General features: G+C 43.1%; 1 protein-coding gene across 1 annotated transcript in view; it reads left to right on the top strand.

Annotated features, from left to right (window-relative positions):
- Window positions 1-22849, top strand: part of COL21A1 (collagen type XXI alpha 1 chain) — a 178127-nt gene that overhangs the window by 123621 nt on the left and 31657 nt on the right. Inside the window, exons 18-19 of the mRNA XM_061622997.1 lie at window positions 20279-20323; window positions 22051-22104. Of these exons, the coding sequence (XP_061478981.1) occupies window positions 20279-20323; window positions 22051-22104 (99 nt within the window). The remainder of the gene's footprint in view (window positions 1-20278; window positions 20324-22050; window positions 22105-22849) is intronic.

The raw sequence follows: 22849 nt of genomic DNA, 5'->3' as shown, positions 1-22849 counted from the left end.
TAAGGTAAGCGCTGCCTGCTTTCATGTTGATATCTGAAATTAAGAGGGCGCGCTGTGACTGGTCCAACTTAGACCCAGCCACTACTTCTCCAATTCGAAATGCCCCCAAAATAATGTAAGGGACACTGCTCGAAATAGCTGGATTTCGTAGTTGGAAGAGCATACTGCTGACCATTGGCTCATGAGTTTCTCTAAAAGCTCTGGAGATATAGGACGGCAGTGATCGGGGCAGCTGGGTGCTCCCTAGCCCACCCAGCCAACATGCACCGGACCCTAAAATCCGTGGAATGATCTTGAAAACCCTGTGCCTTAGCTAGAAGTGGAAAAACTCCAGGATCCTAATCTGCAACAGTTAAAGCATGTCCCTGTGCAGCTTGCAGCCCTGGGCCGCAGAGTCAATCTTGATACCCAGAAGGTGAACACTGGCACAGAGCCAATCTTGATACCCAGAAAGGTGAACACTGGGGCAGGATCCTCCATATTCCCAGTTTTCAAGGGAACCCCCAGTTACATATCCATACTATAAGCTGTGACCTCAGGTGCTAACATGCACCCCAAAGTCTGCCCAACCAATCAACAGCCCATCATACAGATAGTGCCCCACTGTTTCTGAGTCCACTTGTCTCCTGACTGCCCCCTACCAGAAGGATCTGAAGCACTCCATGCGAGAAATATAGCAGTCCATAGGCAATGCTCTGCCACATGTGGGCACCATGTTAAATGAAGCATAGAGCACCCTTCCTAGACTATCAGGTATGAACCCGTTACTGCCTGACCCCTTAAATTAGACTGGTTGTGAATCAGGCATAATTTGCCCACTGCCTTTTAAGGCCCTACCCAACTGGGGTGGCCAGGAAGGGGCCAAGAACTCTGCCCAACTGTACATCTTTACACTCTGTCCCTGGCAATTACCGCCATAACTAAAACAAACTGAAGATTGTATAGGGTTGCCATATTCCAGTCCCACAAATCCGGGCAGGTTAATTTGCATATTATGTGAAGTATTTGCATATTATGCAAATATCTGCATATTATTTGCATATTATGCAAAATATATGCATATTAATATTTGGATTGTCCAGTTGTTTGGCACTGACACTTGAAAAAGGATCACTGTCAACTAAGTTATGGTGATTTAGACATTTTCTAGCAAAACCTTGTCATCTGTGCACACCACTAGTATCTAAACAGGACAGGCACAAAGTCCCAGAAGGCTCACCCGTTAAGTCGGACAGATGGGCGACTAATAAATAAAGGCCACCATATAATGTAATGATAATAGAATTAATTACCTCAACCTAATATATTCCTGGGCCTAGCAAGAAGTCGGAAGCTTAGCCAAGAGCTCCGTATCCCCCAACAGCCACCATGTAATAAATTAATAGAATAAAGTACCTGCAACCTAATATAGGCCCGGGTCTAGGAAAAAAACTGTAAGCCTAATCAAAGAGCCCCGCACAATTGCCAATAGAGGCTGCCAGGGCCTCACCCACATCCCTCACTGTGTTGCGCCCCCTACCTAGGCTGAACTCACACCCAGCCCTGGCAATCAAAGGGGGAAATAGGGCCTGTGTTGGTAGGCTCGAAAAGCCTGTGCAGCCTCCTCCCATAATTTGCTCTGAGCCTGCAGTAACTGGCCCAAGGTCACCCATTGTGCCTCACAGCTGTTGGGGAGACTCGAACCCTGGTCTCCCGGGTCGCAGTCCAACGCCCTAACCACTACACTAAACCACCTTTTCTCCCACAGTCTGCCCTGGGCTAAGGGTGTTTGTGTGGTTTTAAATGCCCAAAGGCCTAGGCAGCAAGGGGTTGCCAAATATATATATATAGCAAGTTTGTTAGCTTGATATGTTTATTGTATTTTACTTTATTTTATTAATGTGTTTCTTTCTTTTACCATTATCAGCCCAGACGCTTCCCGCCCGCTAGGCCCTTTTAACGAGGCCTGCTGGCTAGGCACATGCCCTTTTTGGCCCAACTTTCCCCTTCTTAGGAGGCATTGGGCTCATATCTGTTTATCATTAATTATTTAATATTGAATGTAAATGTTCAATATATCTAAGTGGTACTCTTATATTACCTTCACTCCCTTCCCCTTTTATGGGGGGGGGAAATCAGCAACCCACAGGGATCTATCTATCTATCTATCTATCTATCTATCTATCTATCTATCTATCTATCTATCTATCTATCTATCTATCTATCTATCTATCTATCTATCTATCTATCTATCTATCTATCTATCTATCTATCTATCTATCTATCCCTTTAACTGCCTAAATATACTTGCGTAATATTTAAATGTATGTGGTTGTAATCCTTGTTTAACATCCACTCCCTCCTCCCTGTATAGGGGGTAGGATGTTTGTGTAATCTTGCTTAACTTGGCCAGGCCTCACCACCAGGCCACCTGCAGCCACGCAGCAGCATTAACAGTCGTTGCCCTCGTGGCTGCAACCTTAAATGGGCTGATCAGGCCCAAGCATCGACTATGCGGCCAGAAAATGGCCACCGCTCTCTGTCCCTCGCTGTTCAGTAGCTCCGTCTTGTCCCACTCCATCATTCTTCCTCTCTTTGTCGTCGCGAGCCAAGAGGAAGTCGGAGGTGGCGGCGTGGGCTTAAATAGCTCCTTAGCTCCGCCTCCTCCGTGCAGAACGTTGCACGTCATCTCAAGGCGACGCGCGACGTTCCCTTCCTTAAAATGGCTTCTGCGGCTTCACCCTCGACCGCAACTATGCTCCGCTCCCCAGAGCTTCGCGCAGGTAAGCAAAGCTGCACATCTGCTTAGCTTCAGCAAGGTGGTGGCCTCATGTGTCATCAGACCATACCCTGGGATGTTATTTTTCCCCATAGGTCTCCAAAATTGGTTTTGTCTAATTATTGTTGCAACTCAGTTTCAGTAAAGGGGATTAGTGCACATCTGATGTTGAAAGGTTCTACAAACTCTGTGTAACAAAGGGTGGCAGATGTAAGGAAACATGAGGCAGATGTAAGGAAACAGACTTTCTTCTATATTTCAAACTGTCCCCAAGAAAGCATCTAGGGCAGTGGTTCCTTTTTTGCTCCATTCCCCCCTTTCACCATTGTTCAGAATATAATTCCCCTCTTCCCAAGATAGTCTCTCATAGCGTGTTGACGTTTCGCCAGTGACGGTGGTGTTTCTCATGAAAGAAAAATTTCTTAGTTTATATTATAACAGAATTTCTTGGAGCACTTTCTTGTCTTTAAATGATAATTTAATTTTGCAAATGAAAATAATGCTGCATGTTCAAGAATCGATTTTAATCTGTGACATTCAATAAACTTTATTGAATGTCGCAGATTAAATTAAAAACAAACTACAATTTTACAGATTGTACATAATCTACAGGACATCACACTTTGCTGAATAGTGGTCCCAATCCCCCCCCGGAACCCTAAAATTCCCCCCCCGGGGGGGGAATTCCCCCCTTGTTGAGAACCCATGATCTAGGGCATCTCTGCCTACATAGCATAAGCCTTAAGGAGACATTGTTTCTGTTTGCAAAGTAGTGGGCAAGGTTTCACTGCCTTGAGTTACTGTGAATTTATTGAGAAAACCGTCTTCCATAGTAGTATTCTAGGATTGATTGCTCCTTGGAGGAGTTCTGTAGAGCAGCAACTGGGCATCTATTTGCATGTTCACTGTAGTCCTGTAGTCCCATTCATGCATTATTGCATGGACGTCACAGTGGCCAACCAGATGATGATGATGATGATGATTAATGAATGAATGAATGAATGAATTCATTCATTCATTAATTAAATTTATATCCTGCCCTTCCTCTCAGAAGGAGCCCAGGGTGGCAAACAAAAACACTCGTAGAACATCTTAAAAAGAATCGCTTTAAAAACATCTTAAAAAGCAATTCCAACACAGATATAGACTGGGATAAGGTTTCTACTTAAAAGGCTTGTTGAAAAATGAAAATCTTCAGTAGACACCAAAAAGATAACAGAGATGGCACTTGTCTAATATTTAAGGGGAGGGAATTCCAAAGGGTATGTCCCACTACACTAAAGGTCCGCTTCCTATGTTGTGTGGAATGGACCTCCTGATAAGATGGTATCTGCAGAAGGCCCTCACCTGCAGAGCGCAGTGAACAACTGGGTATATAAGGGGTAAGACAATCTTTCATGTATCCTGGTCCCAAATTGCATAGGGCCTTATACACCAAAATCAGAACTGTGGCCTGGTAGTTGATGGGTAGCCATGCAGTTCTTTCAACAGCAGGGTGACATGTTGGCGATACCCTGCCCCAGTGAGCAGTTGTACCACTGCATTTTGCAGCTTCTGCACCAACCTCAAGAACAGCCCCACATTACAGTAATCCAGCCTGGAGGTTATCAGTGCATGGACAACAGTGGTCAGGCTATCCCAGTCCAGAAACTGCTGTAGCTGTCTTACCAGCTGAAGCTGGTAAAAGGCACTCCTAGCCACTGAGGTCACCTGGGCTTCTAGCAACAAAGATGAATCCAGGAGCACCCCAGATTCCTATGAGAAGCCCACAAACAAGACCTGAGCACAAGAGCATTCTCCCCACCTGCAGTTTCCAGTAACTGGTGTTCAGAAGCAGTCATGGAGAGGAGTTTAAATGTATTCAGTTGAATGCACTTAGAATCCATCTTCAAACCATCCCATCCAACACAGGAATATTCAGGTGGAGCCAGCATGCACAGGGTATTGGGGATGGGGCCAGTGTGTGCAGCCCCATCCCTCTCAACATGGGTTCAAGCAATGATGTCTAATAGGGCTTATATGTGATCTTATAGAATGTGGATCTTTTCCCAGTGAACATTACCTTTAGAGAAAGAGTTCTGCAGAGGGTATTAATTCCTTAAGGATTGCCCAGACACAAACTGCAGGCTTGGCGAGCAATCTTTTATTTTAAAGGATGATTGCAACCAATATGTAAATAATCTTAGCTGCAATCGTGCTGGAATTATTAATGTTTTCTTTTTTCAGACAAACTTAATGGCTACAAATTCAGCATGGAGTTAGGAACTCCTAATCCCCATTGATTGTGTCCAGTTACACTATTACACTTGGTACACTAGGAATGCATTTAATAATATACTTGGCAAGAAAGTTGGTTTAAAATATCCATGTATCTCTGAACCTCTTATATGCTGGAATAATTTAAAGGGAGAGAATGAAAGGGACAGAGAGGGAGCTCTGTATCTGGTTCTCAGTAAACAATTATTTTATTCTTCAAAAAAATATGTAATGTACACTGTGAGTTTCTTTTCAAATCAGTGTTCCTCCCCGTTATTTTCCCTTTTGAATGCATTTCTAATTCCATTTCTGGTGATCAGGATTTTACTGTAGTGAGATGTTTTTATCCAGCCAACTTTGCATAACTTAACTTGACTTTCTTCTTTTTTACATTCCTAGTTGTTTCCACATGTACAAGATCTTTGAGAATAGTGAAGACTAGCTATACATAAGGAATAGAAGCTCATTCAGCCAAAGCACTGTGTGAGATTCTTCAGAGCCCTTTCTGGCTAGTTTCATCTTGCCTCTGCTCCTTGCCTTCTTTGCCTTTTTCCTCAAGCCTACCCTAATTTCAGATTTAACTTGATTCTTCTGTTGCTTACTCTGCATCCTTCCTTCAGTCTTCTTCTCTCTGGCCTGTCTGTTTACCTTAGTTTCTCCGCATGTCAGTCCTCAGCCTGCCCCTGTGTGAGGTTTTAACCCTGAAATTGACAGCGTTCTGTTCCCTCACAGATGCTGGACTGCAAACTGTTTAGTTCCCTGACCAGCTGAACAATTCAAGCTAGCCCAGCAGCTGAGACAATCAGTGTTAGAGGCTTCATGGCCTCAAGTACAATACAAAATAAATATGTATCCTTATGGTTATCATGAGGATGACTGTAGTGAAAATAGTATTGTAAAACTAGCTAATTTAGTGAAACAACTGAAGTGTATTTTTGTAAATTGGCAGACATGGGAGAAAGTGGTGAATGTATTTTAGATTGGAAAACTGACAAGAGAAAGCCCTTTGCGATTAAGAAAGTTTCCACAATATTGCCCTCAAGGCAGTTCCCAAAAAGTTAAAACAAGTTAAAACAATTCAGCAATTGAAACAGTGGAGCATAATCCAGGTGAACAATAATATTGAGACTATCAATATGAAGAAGGCTTATTGATGTAAAATATAAACCAAAAGAAGAATATCAGGTATCAAGCAGTTCAGTTTGTATAAATATGAGTGCGGTGATCCTTCTGCATATTGGGAGGGCAGGCCTAGTGCTCCGTGGATCTCTCTTCTTCCTCTCCAGCCAGCCTGTGGTGTGCCTACTGTTACCCAGACTGGCAGGCCCTGGTGTATCTTAGGATATTCATCCAGCCACCCCTCACTTCCCTCAGCCTGCAACTTGTAAGTTTTTTCCTGCTTGGGGTTCAAGAGGAGTGTTGGATGAGTGATTACACAACCAGGCCTCCTGTTCTGTGTTACAGCTGGCATGCGACAGACCATGCTTGTCTGTGTGCATGCACTGAAGCCTCCATTGATTCCTATGCCTGTCTGTCTCACACATGAAGGCTTGTGCCTTTTGTCCAAAATTATTGTTTAACTGAGAAAATTTCCTAATAACTGCAGACAGCACAATCTGGCCAAAGTTAACCACATTTTAAGCTCTAAATAGCTTAAATAAGTAAAAAATGGGTTGTATTTAACATAGCACTAAGCAGATGGCTTAATCAGCACAAGGATTTTTCCTTGCGTGACGGAACAATCTCTTCCTCTTCTGCCCCCGTGTGCTCACTAAATTTGTTCTGGGTTGTCCCCCAACCCTCCAGAGTCGATTTGGGACAGCATAGGGCGCACGTGGGGGGAGGGGGGAAATCCCATTTTGCTAGTGCAGCTTTTTAGTTGAATATCACCCAATTTTTTCAATGGGAGAGTTAAGCATGTGTCTGGGGATACATCTTAAGGGTTAAATCCAACATCATGGAAGTGGAGTTCCACTCATGCAACAGGATTTCCCCTTTCTCTCCCCTGCAACCCCACCTCTCCCCTAATCTGCTCTAGAGGGTCCCTCAATTCTCCCAAGCATATGTTGGGGGCATGTGCATGTGGAGACTGCAGGGACAGGGGATGAAAGGGAAGTCCAGCTGGGTGAGCGGAATTCCATTACATAAAACCCTAAGAGTGTTGAGCACTTGCTTAGCTCTTCCTGCTGAAATCAGTGGAATGTAAATGCGGCTGGACTGTGCCCAGGTTTTTAAATGGAGAATTTTTTCAATGCAGAAAGATGTCAGGTAAGAAAAATATGAAGGACATCAGACTAGACATGTCATCAGCAGTGATAGCAGATGGAGGGGCTGGTGTTAAGATGTAACTAAGGACATTTATTTATTTATTTCGATTTCTATACCACCGCCAGAGCTTGGAAAAGTTACTTTTTTGAACTACAACTCCCATCAGCCCAATCCAGTGGCCATGCTGGCTGGGGCTGATGGAAGTTGTAGTTCAAAAAAGTAACTTTTCCAAGCTCTGTACCGCCCACAGCCAAAACGCTCTCAGGGCGGTGCACAACATAGAGTAAAATACAATAAAATTACAAAGGTCAGTAAAAAGCATACATATTAAACAGCAAAACAGCCTGGTATAAATTGAAAGCTAAAAAATAAATTAAGTTAAAATGCCTGGGAGAATAAAAAGGTTTTAACCTGGCGCCGAAAAGATAAAAGTGTAGGCGCCAGGCGTACCTCATCGGGGAGACTGTTCCATAATTCGGGGGCCACTACTGAAAAGGCCCTGGATCTTGTTACAACCCTCCGAGCCTCTCTGTGGGTCGGGACTCGGAGGAGGGCCTTTGATGTTGAACGTAGTGAGCGGGTAGGTTCATATCGGGAGAGGCGTTCCGCTAGGTATTGTGGTCCCGCGCCGTGTAAGGCTTTATAAGTCAAAACTAGCACTTTGAATTTAGCCCGGAAACAAATAGGTAGCCAGTGCAAACGAGCCAGGACAGGTGTTATATGTGCGGACCGCCTGGTCCTCGTCAACAGTCTAGCAGCTGCATTTTGCACTAGCTGTAGTTTCCGAACTGTCTTCAAAGGCAGCCCCACGTAGAGCGCATTGCAGTAATCCAATCTAGAGGTTACCAGAACATGCACGACTGAAGTGAGGTCATCGCTTTCCATATAGGGGCGTAGCTGGGCTACCAAACGAAGGTGGTAGAACGCATTCCGTGCCACCGAGGCCACCTGAGCCTCGAGAGACAGGAATGGACCGAAAAGAACCCCCAAGCTACGAACCTGTTCCTTCAGGGGGAGTGTAACCCCATCCAGAACAGGTTGAACATCCACCATCTGGGCGGAGAAGGCACTCACCAACAGCGTCTCAGTCTTGTCAGGATTGAGTCTCAGTTTATTAGCTCTCATCCAGTCCATTATCGCGGCCAGGCAACGGTTCAGCACATTAACAGCCTCACCTGATGAAGATGAAAAGGAGAAATAGAGTTGCGTGTCATCAGCATACTGGTGACAACGCACTCCAAAACTCCTGATGACCGCACCCAGCGGCTTCATGTAGATGTTAAAAAGCATAGGGGACAGAACCGATCCCTGCGGGACTCCACAATGGAGAGTCCAGGGTATCGAACAATGCTCCCCAAGCCCTACCTTCTGGAGGCGGTCCACCAAGTAGGAGCGGAGCCACTGCCAAGCAGTACCTCCAACTCCCAACTCCGTGAGTCTCCCCAGAAGGATACCATGGTCGATGGTATCAAAAGCAGCTGAAAGATCAAGGAGAATCAACAGAGTTACACTCCCCCTGTCCCTCTCCCGACATAGGTCATCATACAGGGCGACCAAGGCTGTTTCAGTGCCAAAACCGGGCCTAAAACCGGATTGAAACGGATCTAGGTAATCGGTTTCATCCAAGAGCACCTGGAGCTGGCTGGCCACCACACGTTCTAAGACTTTGCCCAGGAATGGAACATTCGCTACCGGTCTATAGTTGTTCAAATTATCTGGATCCAGGGAAGGTTTCTTCAGGAGTGGTCTCACTACCGCCTCTTTCAAACAACTAGGGACCACTCCCTCTCTCAAGGAGGCATTTATCACTTCCCTGGCCCAGCCGGCTGTTCCAGTCCTGCCAGCTTTCACTAGCCAAGAGGGGCAAGGATCCAGTACAGAAGTGGTTGCACGCACCAGTCCAAGCACCTTGTCAACGTCCTCGAGCTGTACCAACTGAAACTCATCCAATAAATGAGGACAAGACCGTGCTCCGGATACCTCATTAGGTTCAACTGCCATAATACTGGAGTCTAAGTCCCGGCGGATGCATGAGATTTTGTCTTGGAAGTGCCCAGCGAACTCGTTACAGCGGGTTTCCGAAGGTTCTATAATATCCTGAGGACTAGAGTGTAAAAGCCCTCGGACAATTTTAAAAAGCTCCGCTGGACGGTTGAGGGATGATTTAATGGTGGCAGGAAGTGTCGCTTTTTCGCTGCCCTCACCACTTCTGTATACAACTTAGTGGAGGCACTTACCAAGGCATAATTGCATCCGTCAGGAGTACGCCTCCATCTGCACTCGAGCCTCCTCCTCTCTTGCTTCATCGCTCTCAGTTCCGGGGTATACCACGGGGCTGCATGAGCTCTGCATGGGATATAGTGCACAGGAGCGATTGTGTCCACAGCCCGGGTCATTTCCGCATTCCACAGTGCGACCAAGGCTTCGACAGGACTACCTGTCTTATCAGCCGGAAAATCCCCCAGAGCCCTTTGAAAACCCTGAGGATCCATTAGTCTCCGAGGTCGGACCAACTTAATAGGTCCCCCACCCTTGCGGAGGGAAAGAGTGGCTGTAAGCCTAAACTTCAGCAAGCGGTGATCTGTCCATGACAATGGGGTCGATGAAAAACTCCCCACCTCCAGATCACCATGAGCAGATACGATGATCTGAGTACTAGTGAAGGAAGAATGTAAAGGATAACTTTTTTTTTCTCCCAAAGACTCTTTTTAAATTTTGAACTGGTATGTAAAATGGCACATTTTAGCTTTTTTTTTTTTTAAAAAAGAAAGTATTTATGCCCTGCAGCTCCTGAACAAAATCTTACTGAACAGAGAGAGGAAAGAGAAATTGGACAGCAGGTTAAAATATTTTCTTATTTGTTGGAGTGTGTGTATGTTGGTGGATCGAGTTAATTCTACAAAGGACTTCCTCAAAGGAAGTATTTTTCCCCTAAGTCAGTGAATCATGAATTATTTCATACAATTTATTCTAACACTCCCAGAGAGTGGCACTTTTCCCACTTGTAGTGTTTCCAAAGATCCTGTTTCCCTTGGTGGTTTAACAATTGCATGAATAATCTGTTTTGTATTAGCATTTGATTAGAGACAGGCATTTGTTATCATTTCAGTTAATGTAATCCTTGCAAATACTGATTTTTTTATGATACAGATTGAATTTTACAAATATTATGACAAAGCTTAAAATATATGCCAGATCTTTTGATCACCCAGAAATATTACCCTGACAAATAAGGTCATGTCTGACTTTCCAATCAACCCTCTACAATAATGCATTGGCTGTTATTTTATTTGGGCTCTGAATTGTTGTATTACATGTAAAGAATTCATTTACTGGCCTTCTAAAACATTTCCAGAACTCAGGATGGTTTTAAGTATGAAACAAGCTTTTTAAAAGGTTTTTGAGTACTTTTCCTGAACATCTTCCTTTGGGCCCAGGCCAGCCCTGTCAGCTAAAATGAATGTAAGTTAGGAAAGAGAGAAAACTATAGCAGGAAAGCATAGGAAGAACCCAGTTTTGTAGGCCCTTCTGGGTTTGAATGGACATTAATTAACCTTTGCAACTGCTAGTAAGTGATATTTGAATAGAAAAACAATACTAATGGGAGACTGTCATTATTCCATAGCCACTAAATTTTGTAGTGCTCTGAATATTTACTCATTAACTTTACTATGTGCATTTGGGAGAGTGACCCAGATGTTCTAAGTACCAGGAAGTTTTAATGGCATTTATTGGTGAGTCATGGGTAAGTGGTTGAACTTTTGAGAAGTTTTGAGAAGCTTGATCCTGCTATCTCTCTAACTGGGACTGCCCTGCCAACAAGTGATCTTAGGACCAAGCCTAATTCCCAGCTATTATCATACACTACAGCATTTCTTCTGCTAGCCAAGGGCTTGTGTTCTTGTTTCTGCTTCCCATCTTATCTGTTATATCAGGAATACTCAACATGATGCCTTCCAGATGTTGGACTCCATATTTCATCTGTCGCCGTCAGCATGGCCAATACGTGTAGTCTCACAACATCTGAAGGGCAGTACATTGGCTACCCCGATGCATATGTGCTCACACTTTGGGATCTAACTTCATCATTAGCTGGATGGTCACCAGGATTATTCAGAGGCCCATGCCTCTGAATCTTGGTGATCAGAACAGGCTAGCCCTAGTATCCTTCATCATGCCATTGACTGTCACCCTTCAGAATCAATACCAGCTTTAGTGCATTATTCAGGAACAAGTGACTGCAGGCTTTGCTAGTACTCATCTAAGCCTCCCTTCAAGGAGTAATCCTCTCCCTAAGGCAACTGTTGCCAGATCTTCCATAAAAATATTTCTCAAATTCAACTGTATTTGAAATTGAGATCCTATTCTAAATGTACCTATTCTTAACCTTTTCCATGGGCTGTCATGCAGAGCTTGGAAAAGTTACTTTTTTGAACTACAACTCCCATCAGCCCAATCCAGGACCATTACATTGCACTGGTGGTGTAATTGTTCTAGCTCTGTTTTTTTCCCATACCACCAAAACAATGTGAGAAGCTACAAGCCACAAGGGATGAGTCCGCACCATGGGCATTCAGTGGAATTTTTCTGGGGGTTGGGCAAAGTAAAACACTGCAAAGGGAGATACCTCTGTTCCCAAAGGAAGATTAATACCTGTACATTGTGCCTCATATCTTAGGTTCTACAAATGCTAGACATTTACTCTCTGTTTTTTTTTTAATTGAAAGTGTGGAAACTGGGTAGCATGTGTGCAACCTGCATGGATGAATCTGTGGATTTAGGACACTAATCAAACACTGGCACTAGAAGACGAATAGGACAAGACATCTCTGGCCCACTCTTAATATAATTAAATGCCAAGCAGCAGCTCTTCCTGAACAAATCTCATAGGAATAATGAGGCAGTGGAGAAATGGTAATCTCCACAAATCCAGTGTGAATCAGTGAGGATCCTTTATTATGGGTAGGGTAGGCACACCAGTCAACTGACTGATCAAATATAATTTTCCCATGGTCAAACGCTGTCAAATACTCCATGAAGCCAAGAATACCATGTGTAGGTGATGGCGGATCAGCTTTTCAACATTTCACTATGATGTCATTTGTGAGTGAGGGCAATTTACTCACAACACCTGTGACAGTTGGGGCCAAACAAAGCAGGATAGCACAGCAAAGGTTCTCCTACTTATTGGAGTTTAGTCTATATAGCAGCAAAGTGCGGAAATGAATAGTCTGATAAAAGTGGTAGTTGAAAGGACAACTATCTAGAACTCCCAGAAAGTACACCCATTCTGAGTACAGACATGCATGTGACCATTATGGAGTAATGAGGTAAACCCAAACACGAAGAAGGGGGAAGGAAGTAAAGTCTGAGGGGAAAAAATCTACATATCAACAAGTAGTTACTAATGAAGGAATCAGGGAGGAAAGAATAGGTTGCCTTTCTGTCTACCTCTCTCTCTCACACACTGGTTCAGGTTACTTGTTACAAGCATTAGTGCTTTACTTTTAGCACTACTGACCTCTGCTGTTACTTCAGGCATCTCCACAAACAAGCATGTACACAGTTTTTATTTGCAAAGGTCACACTGCCTAGGGCCACACATGTTGTCTACTTAGCAAAATGTCCTTTTAAAATTGACTAAAACAAAAAAACCACTGACTGTTGTGTCTTCAAATAATTATTACTAGTTTTATTTCTATTTTAAGTTCTTTTTAAAAAATTATAACACTAGGATGACCCTGATTTTCCTTGATAGTGAAGGATTGTTCAGTGTAATTTCACATTTACAGAAACCATTACCAAATATTTTAGTAATTCATTCCGATTTTTGAAAATTAATTTTCTGGTTTCACAGTAGCAGCTAACTCTACAGTACTTACTTTTTTGAAATTAGTATCAAAACTGTTGATTATTAACGAAGTTGTTGTTGTACTAGTATTGTTCATGCTTTTAAAATACTGGATCATTATTTGATAATATTTGACTGGTCAAATATCCAGTACTAGCTAGGAATTATTCATTCAACCTACACAGTTTTAAGCTGGGGATGGTGGTGGTGAAGGAAAGCTCAACCTGGTGCAGGATAATTTCGCTCCCTGGATCTCTTTGCCCATCTTCTGAGTGTCTTGCACAACCCATTTAAAGCTCATCCCGCAGACTGAGAGATTATGAAATGTTCTGCTTAATACTGCCAGCCTTCTGTGTATCAAGGAAGAGATATTGTGTAACAAGGAAATTCAATTTTGAAGGGAAAAGGAAATGGGTTCAGCCTGTTAATAAAATGTATCCAGATGGTAAATGATTCTTCCATCACTTGTACTTCATAATACAAATGTATGTACTAACTACATCAGAATCTGGGAATTGCATAGAGGTGTTTGCATAGATTGCATAGATAAAGGTGTTATCTAAATGGGGAAGTAAACTCATAGAATCATAGAATTTGAAGGGGCCTATAAGGCCATCGAGTCCAACCCCCTGCTCAATGCAGGAATCCAAGTTAAAGCATAACCAACAGGTGTCTGTCCAGCAACCTCTTGAATGTCTCAAGTGTTGGAGAGCCCACCACCTCCCTAGGTAATTGGTTCCATTGTCATTCAACAGTTAGGAGGTTTTTCCTGATATTCAGCTGAAATCTAACTTCCTGTAACTTGAGAGGGGCAATGGAAATGAGCATGCTCACTCTGCCCCCACCACCATTTTTGTTACCTTCCAACTCACAGATGATGACTGTGGGGGGCTTCCATAGAGCTGCCCACATATTTTGGAATGCTAGGGGTCCTTGTGCAAGTTGGAGTGATGAAAATGGGGATGGAGGGAGATCAGAGCTAACATGTTTGTTCCCATCATGTCTTTACTTCTCCATTCGGATTATGCCTGACGTAGGCTACAGAGAAAATTCAAAAGAGGGACCACTTATTTGTATGGATTGTTTCGTGGGGGAAGGATGAATACCTCAGTTTTTTGAGATGAATTTGAATGTTTTGTTGTTGCTGGCGGTGACCCCACACTTACAATGTGTCATCTTTCAAAAATAACAAGAATTTCTTAGAAAACAAAAATACTTCAAAGTAATAAGTGAATAAAAAACACTTAGGTTAAGCCTACTGGGCAGTTCTCCAGCTACAAATTAAATGAAGTAAGCAATTTTAAATACCAATCATTGCATTAAGGGATTGTGGGGGATGGGAGGGAAGCAGTTTTTGTATAATGTTGAAACTATGAAAAAACATAAGAATTAACACTATGAAAAATCCATATTCAGGAAGTTTGAGAACATGCTTCTCTTTCTGTCCATGTAATGGTAGAGCAGCCAGAAAAAGGGTTATGGATTAATGTGGCCTCCAGAGTGTTTCCTGAGGCTCATTTTTCAGAGCATCCCACTTAGGTTCTGTTCAATCAGCACTGGCTACCAGTTAATTTGTGCATACAGTTCACAGTGCTTTTTTAAATCTCCAAAGCCCTGGTTTGAGACCAGGATATTTAAAGGAATGCCTTCTTCCTCATGAGCCTACCCAGCCCTTGCGTTCTTTATCTTAGACCTTGCTCCGTGCACCTTTGCCATCAGAAATCTGGCTGGCTGAGTTGCAAGACAGAGCCTTTTTGGTCATGGAACCCAGATCGCCGTACTCGGTTGCATATGGCATGGTGGGACGGCACCGCTCCCCTGACCTCCTGCTGGCTGAGCTGCTGCTGTGTACCAGGATGAAGAGGGGGAGGAGTGAGGTTGGTATGCTACAAACGTGCTGGCTGGTGCCATGGATTGGCTTCACCAGCGAGTTTGCACAAATAGCAACTTCACCATTGCCACGCCCCTCCCCCTAGTGTGCACCAGCGACTCAGCCGGAGGGAGGTCTGGTGAACAGCACACCCCAACTATGCTGATTGCCACTGTCCTTAACTCAGCAGGTCTGGGTGTCCCTCCCCCCCCTTTTGGCATTCTGTTAAGGACTTTCTTTTCTTTTTTTGCCAAGTCTTGGGTTTATTTAAGATTTTCTCCCAATGCTGCTGTGAATTAGATTTTAGTTGCCTTTGCTTTTAAGTCTGTATCTTTTTAATCATTTTTTCATGGTATTTAATTGTTGACTAGAAGTTATGAGCTGTCTTAGGGGTCCATATGGGGCTGAAAGGCAGGATATTTTTGAAATTTAAACAAACAAGCGTACTATGAGTGAGAAATATGGGAGCCCAGTACATGTTTTTTTCTTGGTATCAGACTGGGCCCAGGGACCTGTTATTAGGATATGCGACATTCAAAAGGGCCTGGTAGTGTGCTGTTGGTAGATAGGTTGAAATTTCAGTTTACTTGCCCTGGGTCAGTCATTCCTTCTTTAAGATTTGCTGCGGCAATAGGTTAGCATAGCTTTTGCACTTGCTTTTAGTAATGTCTCCCTTCCTTACCACCATGTCTATATATGTAGCTGTAACTGAGGATTACATTGCATGCATTTGATGAAGTGGGCTCTTGTCTAAGGTGCCACATGACTTTTGCTGATTTTGATTTTTCACTGAAGTGACATTTTAGTTGTATTTTCTTTCCTTGGCAAAGGCTGATGGACGAAATGTGTTTTTACCTTACTCAATTTAACTCAGTTAATGGGCATGAGGACAGCCAGTGTGGTGTAGTGGTTAGAGTGTTGGACTATGACCTGGGATACCAGGGTTTGAATCCCCACACAGCCATGAAGCTCACTGGGTGGCCTTGGGCCAGTCACTGCCTCTCAGCCTCAGAGGAAGGCAATGGTAAAACCATCTCTGAATACCACTTACCATGAAAACCCTATTCATAGGGTCACCATAAGTCGGGATCGACTTGAAGGCACCCATTTCCATTTCAATGGGCATGAAGTCCATTTGCTATTAAGATGTAGCATATTTGGAAGAGCCAACAAAAGAATTCTGCAGACTGCCTAGGTTGCATGGGAAGTGTAGTATTTTCTGAATATGCTGGAGTTCCTATTTTCCATTTATCTTTTGATCTGATAATCCCCTCTAATGCATTGTAGCGGCCTTCTCATTCATTCATTTTTAAAAAATCAGCCTGTAACACTTTACATTTGGGTTCAATCCAGCAAGAGCAATCCATTCATAGAATTAGTTTGCCATTCCAGATTGAACTTGCACATGCAATACTGTGCTGGACATGGAGAAAACTCCACAATCCAGTTTCAGGGTTTATGTGTGCCATGCTTCTGAAGAGCACACGCATTCCTGAACAAATGTTTGGTGTTTCCAGGACAGAGTATAACTAAAGTAACTCATATAGTTCTACTCAGCTATGACCTGAAGGAACATTTTCTTTCATCAACCAGTCTGTTTAGTTTGGAGGGCCTTCTCTAGCTGTTTTCTGAGATTAGGTAGGTGGCAACAGGAGAGAGCCTTCTTAGTCAGGGAAGGATCATAGCCCAATGGTAGAGCATCTGCATTGCATGCCAAATGTCCCATATTTAATCTGCAACATCTCCAGATATGGGTGGGAATATATTCTGTCTTGAAACCCTGGAGAGCCACTGTCAGTCAGTGTACACAATGCACAGCCTACACAATACTAGATGGACCAATGCTCTGACTCAGTATAAGGCAGCTTCCTGTATTCCTTTGTTTGTAGTTTTGGTGCTCCTCCAATCGGATTTTCTCACCAGAGGGAATCGCCTGGTCACTTACACTGATGACTTTTTGGCACTAGGTGAAGATCTTTTTACTCCCCCCGGCTTTTAAATAACAACTGATATTTAATGGCACTATTAAGAACATAAGATCTCTGCTGTATCAGACCAAATGCACATCTAGTCCAGCATCCTGTTCTCACAGCAGCCAACCAGACGCTGTTGGGAGGCCTGTAAGGGGGGCCTGGGTGCAGTAGCACTCTCCCCACTTGTGATTCCCAGCAACTGTATTCACAGATATACTGCCTACAACAGTGGAGATAGAACTTTGCCATGAATGTGTCTATTCCTCTTTTAAAGCTATCCATGTTGATGGACTTTATTGGACTATTCCATAGTTTAATATTTTGACTGCTAGTTTATCAGTTGTTGTCTTCTTGTTGTAAACCACTCTCAAATTTTTTATTGAAGGGCAGTATAGAAATTCATCAAATAAATAAGTACATCAGTATATTATGCATTGCCAGAGCAGGAAGAAAGTCTAGGCATGATAGAATGTTGGGTTTGTCTAAATGGGTTTCTGCAAAATTTTGACATCATGCTTTGCAGCATTTTTAGTTATTTAAGATTTACATCATTGTACTGGCAAAAGAAATTTATACAGAGCTAGGCTTCAATCTGAGAGTCCCAAATCCAACTCTTCTCTGTTATGGGCTCATTACATAAACTATGGCAGATCATTGTCTCTCTGGCTTAGTTTCCCATTTGTACAATAGACACAGTAGCGACCTACCTCACAGAGTTATTGTGAGGATAAGCACAATGGTGACTAGAAAATGCTTTGCAGATTTGCTCTATAAATCACGATAAAAGGTAGTATCAATCTCTCCATGTCACCGGTGTCAGTATTTAACAATAAGTATGTTGGAGTATTTGTATGGAAGTTGTTCTGTTGCATATGCAAGTGTAGTCCATGGGGTGTTCATGTAATTGTTGCAATGCATATGTATGGCTATTTTTATATGTATACTTTAAGAGGTTAAGATTTGCAAATGGAAGCTTATAATTATGTTTTCTCAACTTTGAGCACCAGCAACAAGTTCAGCTTGTTAGATTGGGTCAAGTAACGGTCAATGAGTAAACAATCTATACCCAGCTGTGTCTTATCTAGGAGACTAATGGGCTGGGAAAGGACTGTTTGATGTACCCTCAAGGATGGTAGCCTTGAAGCTGATAGCTCTAATGAGCTGCACATGTCAAGGAACAGTAGGGCATGTGCCAAGGGAGGGTGGCATAGAGAGGTCAAGATGACCTGTTTACACCAGAACAGTGTCCTCTCACATAGATAGGATACTCAATCAAGTGCCTTGACACCCTAGATCAAGAGGCTGTGATACTTCAAAGATAGTGAGATAGTAGCCATAGTCTAGTAGGCTATGGGGTAGCTTTGATGCCTAGGTTGATATAGCATAATTAATCATGTATCCTGTCAAGATGCGATGATCTGATGTAAGATAGCGGCTAATGATGTATTCCGTCACCATTGTGCTTTGCCAAGATTTTTGCTATAAAAGGCACCCATGTAGCCCAGTTCAGTGTTCGGACTGCAAGTGTCTATGCCAGGACCTTGCAGCCCATTCCATGTTATTGAGTATGCCTGCGTGCTCACTAAATTACTCAATAAACGTCTCCTTTGTGAGTAAACCTTGAATCTGTCTCATTGATTCCTTGGTACTGAACTTAAATTTGAAGCAGCCCACGGCTGGGGCAATACAGCAAGTGAAAGGTATCTTGAGACATGGTCTTTGTTACCAGCATCCCATAGCCTCTAATATTAGAGGTGCCATCCCAACCCTGTTAGGCTGCACCGCTAATTCTTGATTAAAGTGTTGTTGAAGTCAATGAGACTTACCCCCTTGTAAGTATGCTTAACATTGCAGCCATAATGTTTTTGAAAAGCCATTTCCCTCAGTGTTGGTAAAAATTTAATTACCACACCTTAGAAATGGGGAGACAAACACTAAATTACTTTTCCTGTAAACAACATTCTGTACAATGCAACTTCCTGTTTGTTTTTAATTATTCACATAATATGATGGTCCAGTTCACACGATCAACGTGTGTCTTTCCTGTTTAGGACAAACAGGTCATGTGATGTATTTACATCACAACAAGCAGAAACAGTTTTGCACATTGCCATTTATGTGTGACTTTGCAGTAGTAATTAGAACCGGCAGCTTCCACTTGTAGCAAACAAGTGATGTGACTTGCTGACTTCTGAATGGTCCTCCAAACTGCAGTGGGTGCTATGAGCCCAGGTGATCATTTGAATGTGTCACTAGAAATACAGGACAATCATGTCCAACCAAAGAGCACAATTGTATCCAGGTAGTAGATTTCTTCATGAGAGACACAGAGTACTTTTCTCAGTATTCTCCTGCCAGTGCTCTCTGGTGTAGGAGGGAAGGGTCACAACCCAATTCCCTGCTATGGTGGGGGTGGGAAGTGGGAATTAAACAATGGAAATCCTCAATGGAACAGGGCAGGAATAACTGTTTTGCTTCTCAGCAAGTTTCCTAATAGAAAAGTCAAAGATGACTAACCTAGGCGCAACCAGAGCTTCAGACAAACCAGCTGTTTTTTAGATCCAACATGAAACTTTTTTTTTTCCTTCAGGCCAATGCTTCACAAAAGCAAAAGTTTCACGCAAAAAAATGTCTCACTGGTAGTTGGGCTAGCTGAAAACAAGCAAACAAAAATTTCATGCTGATGCATCCAAACCTTTTCCACGAAGATAAAATAAAGTTCATAAACTAAAATAAAATACAGCATCTGGCGGAAGTGATATTTTATGCCAAGAAATGACTGAAGAGATTTTAAAATGTGTAACATAATTTGATGGGTTAAAAAGACAACATTTCAGTAAGGTAAAGTCTGGGCAAGAATATTAATATACCTTTCCTTTGTGCATTGTTTGATCCAATTGCTGTCAAGAGTTAAAAGGCTGATTCACATATTACAAAATCCAAGGATACTGTACACTCAGTGGGGGACTGCGTATGTACTTATTCCCTGACATAAGAGGCAATGTACAATGTTGTCAGGATGCACATGTTTGTTACGAAGATTTGTGATCTTTGTGTCTCAAAATTGTAGTGAAGGAATAAGCAAATGTGGGGTGCACGCAGATATGCATGTGCGCACACGCACAAATGTATACAAGTGCATCTTGCATCTCACATGGCTGCATGTGCATGGTGGAAAGTGTGTCCGTGCCTATTTCTATACGTACAGGAGCCCTGGACAGTGAATGTGTGAGCAGCCCTAGACAAAAACCTTGAATGATGTGCTTTCATTAACTTTCAAAACATTTCAACTTCTTTTCAAGGGAATTCATGGGATCCCTGGAGTTCAAGGAATAAAGGGAGAAAAGGTATTCATAAGGATGTAAAATGATAATATTTATTTATTTATTTATTTATTTAATTACATTTCTAGACCGCCCTATAGCAGAAAGCTCTCAGGGCGGTGTACAACAAATAAAATCACAATTAAAATATGAGCAATTTTTACACAAATGTCTAGTGTCCATACAATGAGGAGCTAGGTAGTTTTGGGCAAATTGTCCCACCCCCCTGCAGCATCTCCCCAAATCTTCTCCAAAGTGTCCCCCAATTCTCTGGAGCAGCTTTAGGGAGGGGCAGGGAGATTGCAGCAGGACGGAGACCTGCCTGACAGATGTTTGACACTGATGGATAACCTTTATCTGCGAAGGGGACACCACTGAATACCTCCCCAAATGTATTTGTATCAAAGCAAAATTATGGAATGTGGGGAGGCTCAGCTGTCCTCCTCAGGAAGAGTACAACAGACAGGGCCAGCACCAGTCTGCCCCTAGCCTGCATCATCATGCTCCCCAACACCCCTCCTGATGCAGGTGGCATGGACTTAAATAGGTCTACCCACCTCACCTACCTCCAGCATCACCACATCAGCACACTAGCATGCTGCACGCATGCACCTGCCATCACCCAAGGTGGCGGTGAGGGCGTCAGTCCCTTAGGGTTTCCCTGCCACTATTTTGGGTGATGACAGGCATGTGCATGCAACACGCTGATGAAGCAACATGGGAAGTAGGTGGGGTGGGCGGGCCTATTGAAGCTCAAACCACCTGCATGCGGGGGTGTTGCCTGGAAGGATGGCATTCCTGCTATGTGATCCATGGAAGTGTTGGGTTGCTGGGCCTTGCAACCTGATGCTGGCACAGATCACAGAGCGGGCACTGCATACTTCCAGCCTAGGGAGGGTCTGGGCCACAGGGACCCTCAACCAGTGCCCAACCTGGCTGTCCGCTGGCACTGGGCCTGACAACAGAGTACAGGCTCACTCAGTTTTTGCTCTTGAAAAAGTTGTGTTGGAGCCATTCTGTGCATTAAAGAGAAATGTGAAAAGCAGAGCTACAAGTTTGTCATTGCTTGGCTTGCTCTGCATCTTTTATAATAAGTCATGTAAGATATGCATCTTGCTTGTGATGAGCCGCAAGTGTTGTCTGGGTGAAGTCACAGAGTTGGAAGGTACCTCAAAGCAGTAGTGGTTGGCGGGGCTGCTCACCTGACCTCCCATCACCACTGTCATTGTGGTGTAATGGGAGGGACGAGGTGTTGGCAAGGCCAGTGTGGGGCAAATGCATTGGCAGAGCCAATTTGGTGCTCCTCCCAGTGCACCTGTATCACACCAACCTTGCTGCTGCCTCGTCCCCTGCCCTTCCAGTACGATACAGTGACAGCAATGATGGGAGATCAGGTCAGCAGTGCTGCCCTGCCATCTGCTACTGCATCAAAGGTCATGTAGTCTAATCCCCTACAAATGCAGGAAATCTGTTACTACAGCATCCCTGATAGTTGGCCATGCGTGACTAATTCCCACTGCTACTTTCCTGGCTCCTCTGTAGTGTGGGAAGAGGGCCTCAGTGGGGCCTTGAAATGAATTCAACATTGGGCAACCTGTCTTTCAACAGGAACAACAAGAATATTATGTTTAGCTGCTGGTATTTAATTCACTTCTTTCCAGTCCTTTGATATTACTCCTGTTAAAAGTGATATTTGAATTCAAGTTGTCATGGATACTGAATTTATTTAAAATGTGTTCTTGAAATTTTAGGGTGAAATTGGACCACCAGGACATGGAGGAACAAAAGGATCACCAGGGATGCCTGTATGTCTGTGCTTTTGTATTTTAATAGGCTTTTATAGATAATAATCTCAGAATCTATAACTTAAGCAAATGGGAAAAATCCACAGTATGGACTTGATAACCAATCCACTTTATTGACACTGTCATGTCATTGTACTACATGTACAGTGGATATTGCATATAAAGCGTAGTGAAATGCCTTAAAAAAAGGGAAGCTGCTTGTCCCAAAGATCCTTTTAAAGGATTGCATGTGAACTCTCAAGAGGACAAATGTCACCCATTTATTAGGGAACTTGAAAATGATTATTGTTTCCATTGTATTAAACTCTTTTATAACTATGAGGCGCCTCTGTTCTGATTTGTTAATAACTGCCATAAATAATTCTTTTTCCAGAGTGGATGGTATTAATTTTCAGCAGATGGTAGGCCTCACCAGTGTAGTTCAGAATTGATGGCAAGTGGTATGCCTTTCATTTTTTATTTTTTTTTATGAGAATGGTTTTGAAGGATGCTTCCTCTTGGAGCTGAAGCTGTAGTCTGCTTTACAGCTCCTGAGTTACGGCTTCTGTTTGAATTACTCATATGAGAGACCATGGCTGTGTCCGCACATCATTTTATTCTAGAATCAATGGAGACTAAGTACTTGGTGGTTTTTTTTATGTTGTCCATACAAAATCGAGATCTATTGTAAATTTCTTGTCGCAGAAAAGTGCTTCTTGAGAAACTGGCTTCATTCCAAAAATAAAAGTTCAGTGCAGATTGATTT

This window comes from Rhineura floridana, chromosome 4, assembly GCF_030035675.1.
Source record: "Rhineura floridana isolate rRhiFlo1 chromosome 4, rRhiFlo1.hap2, whole genome shotgun sequence".
Classification (NCBI taxonomy): Eukaryota; Metazoa; Chordata; class Lepidosauria; order Squamata; family Rhineuridae; genus Rhineura; species Rhineura floridana.
This window is presented reverse-complemented; position numbering and strand designations above follow the sequence as displayed.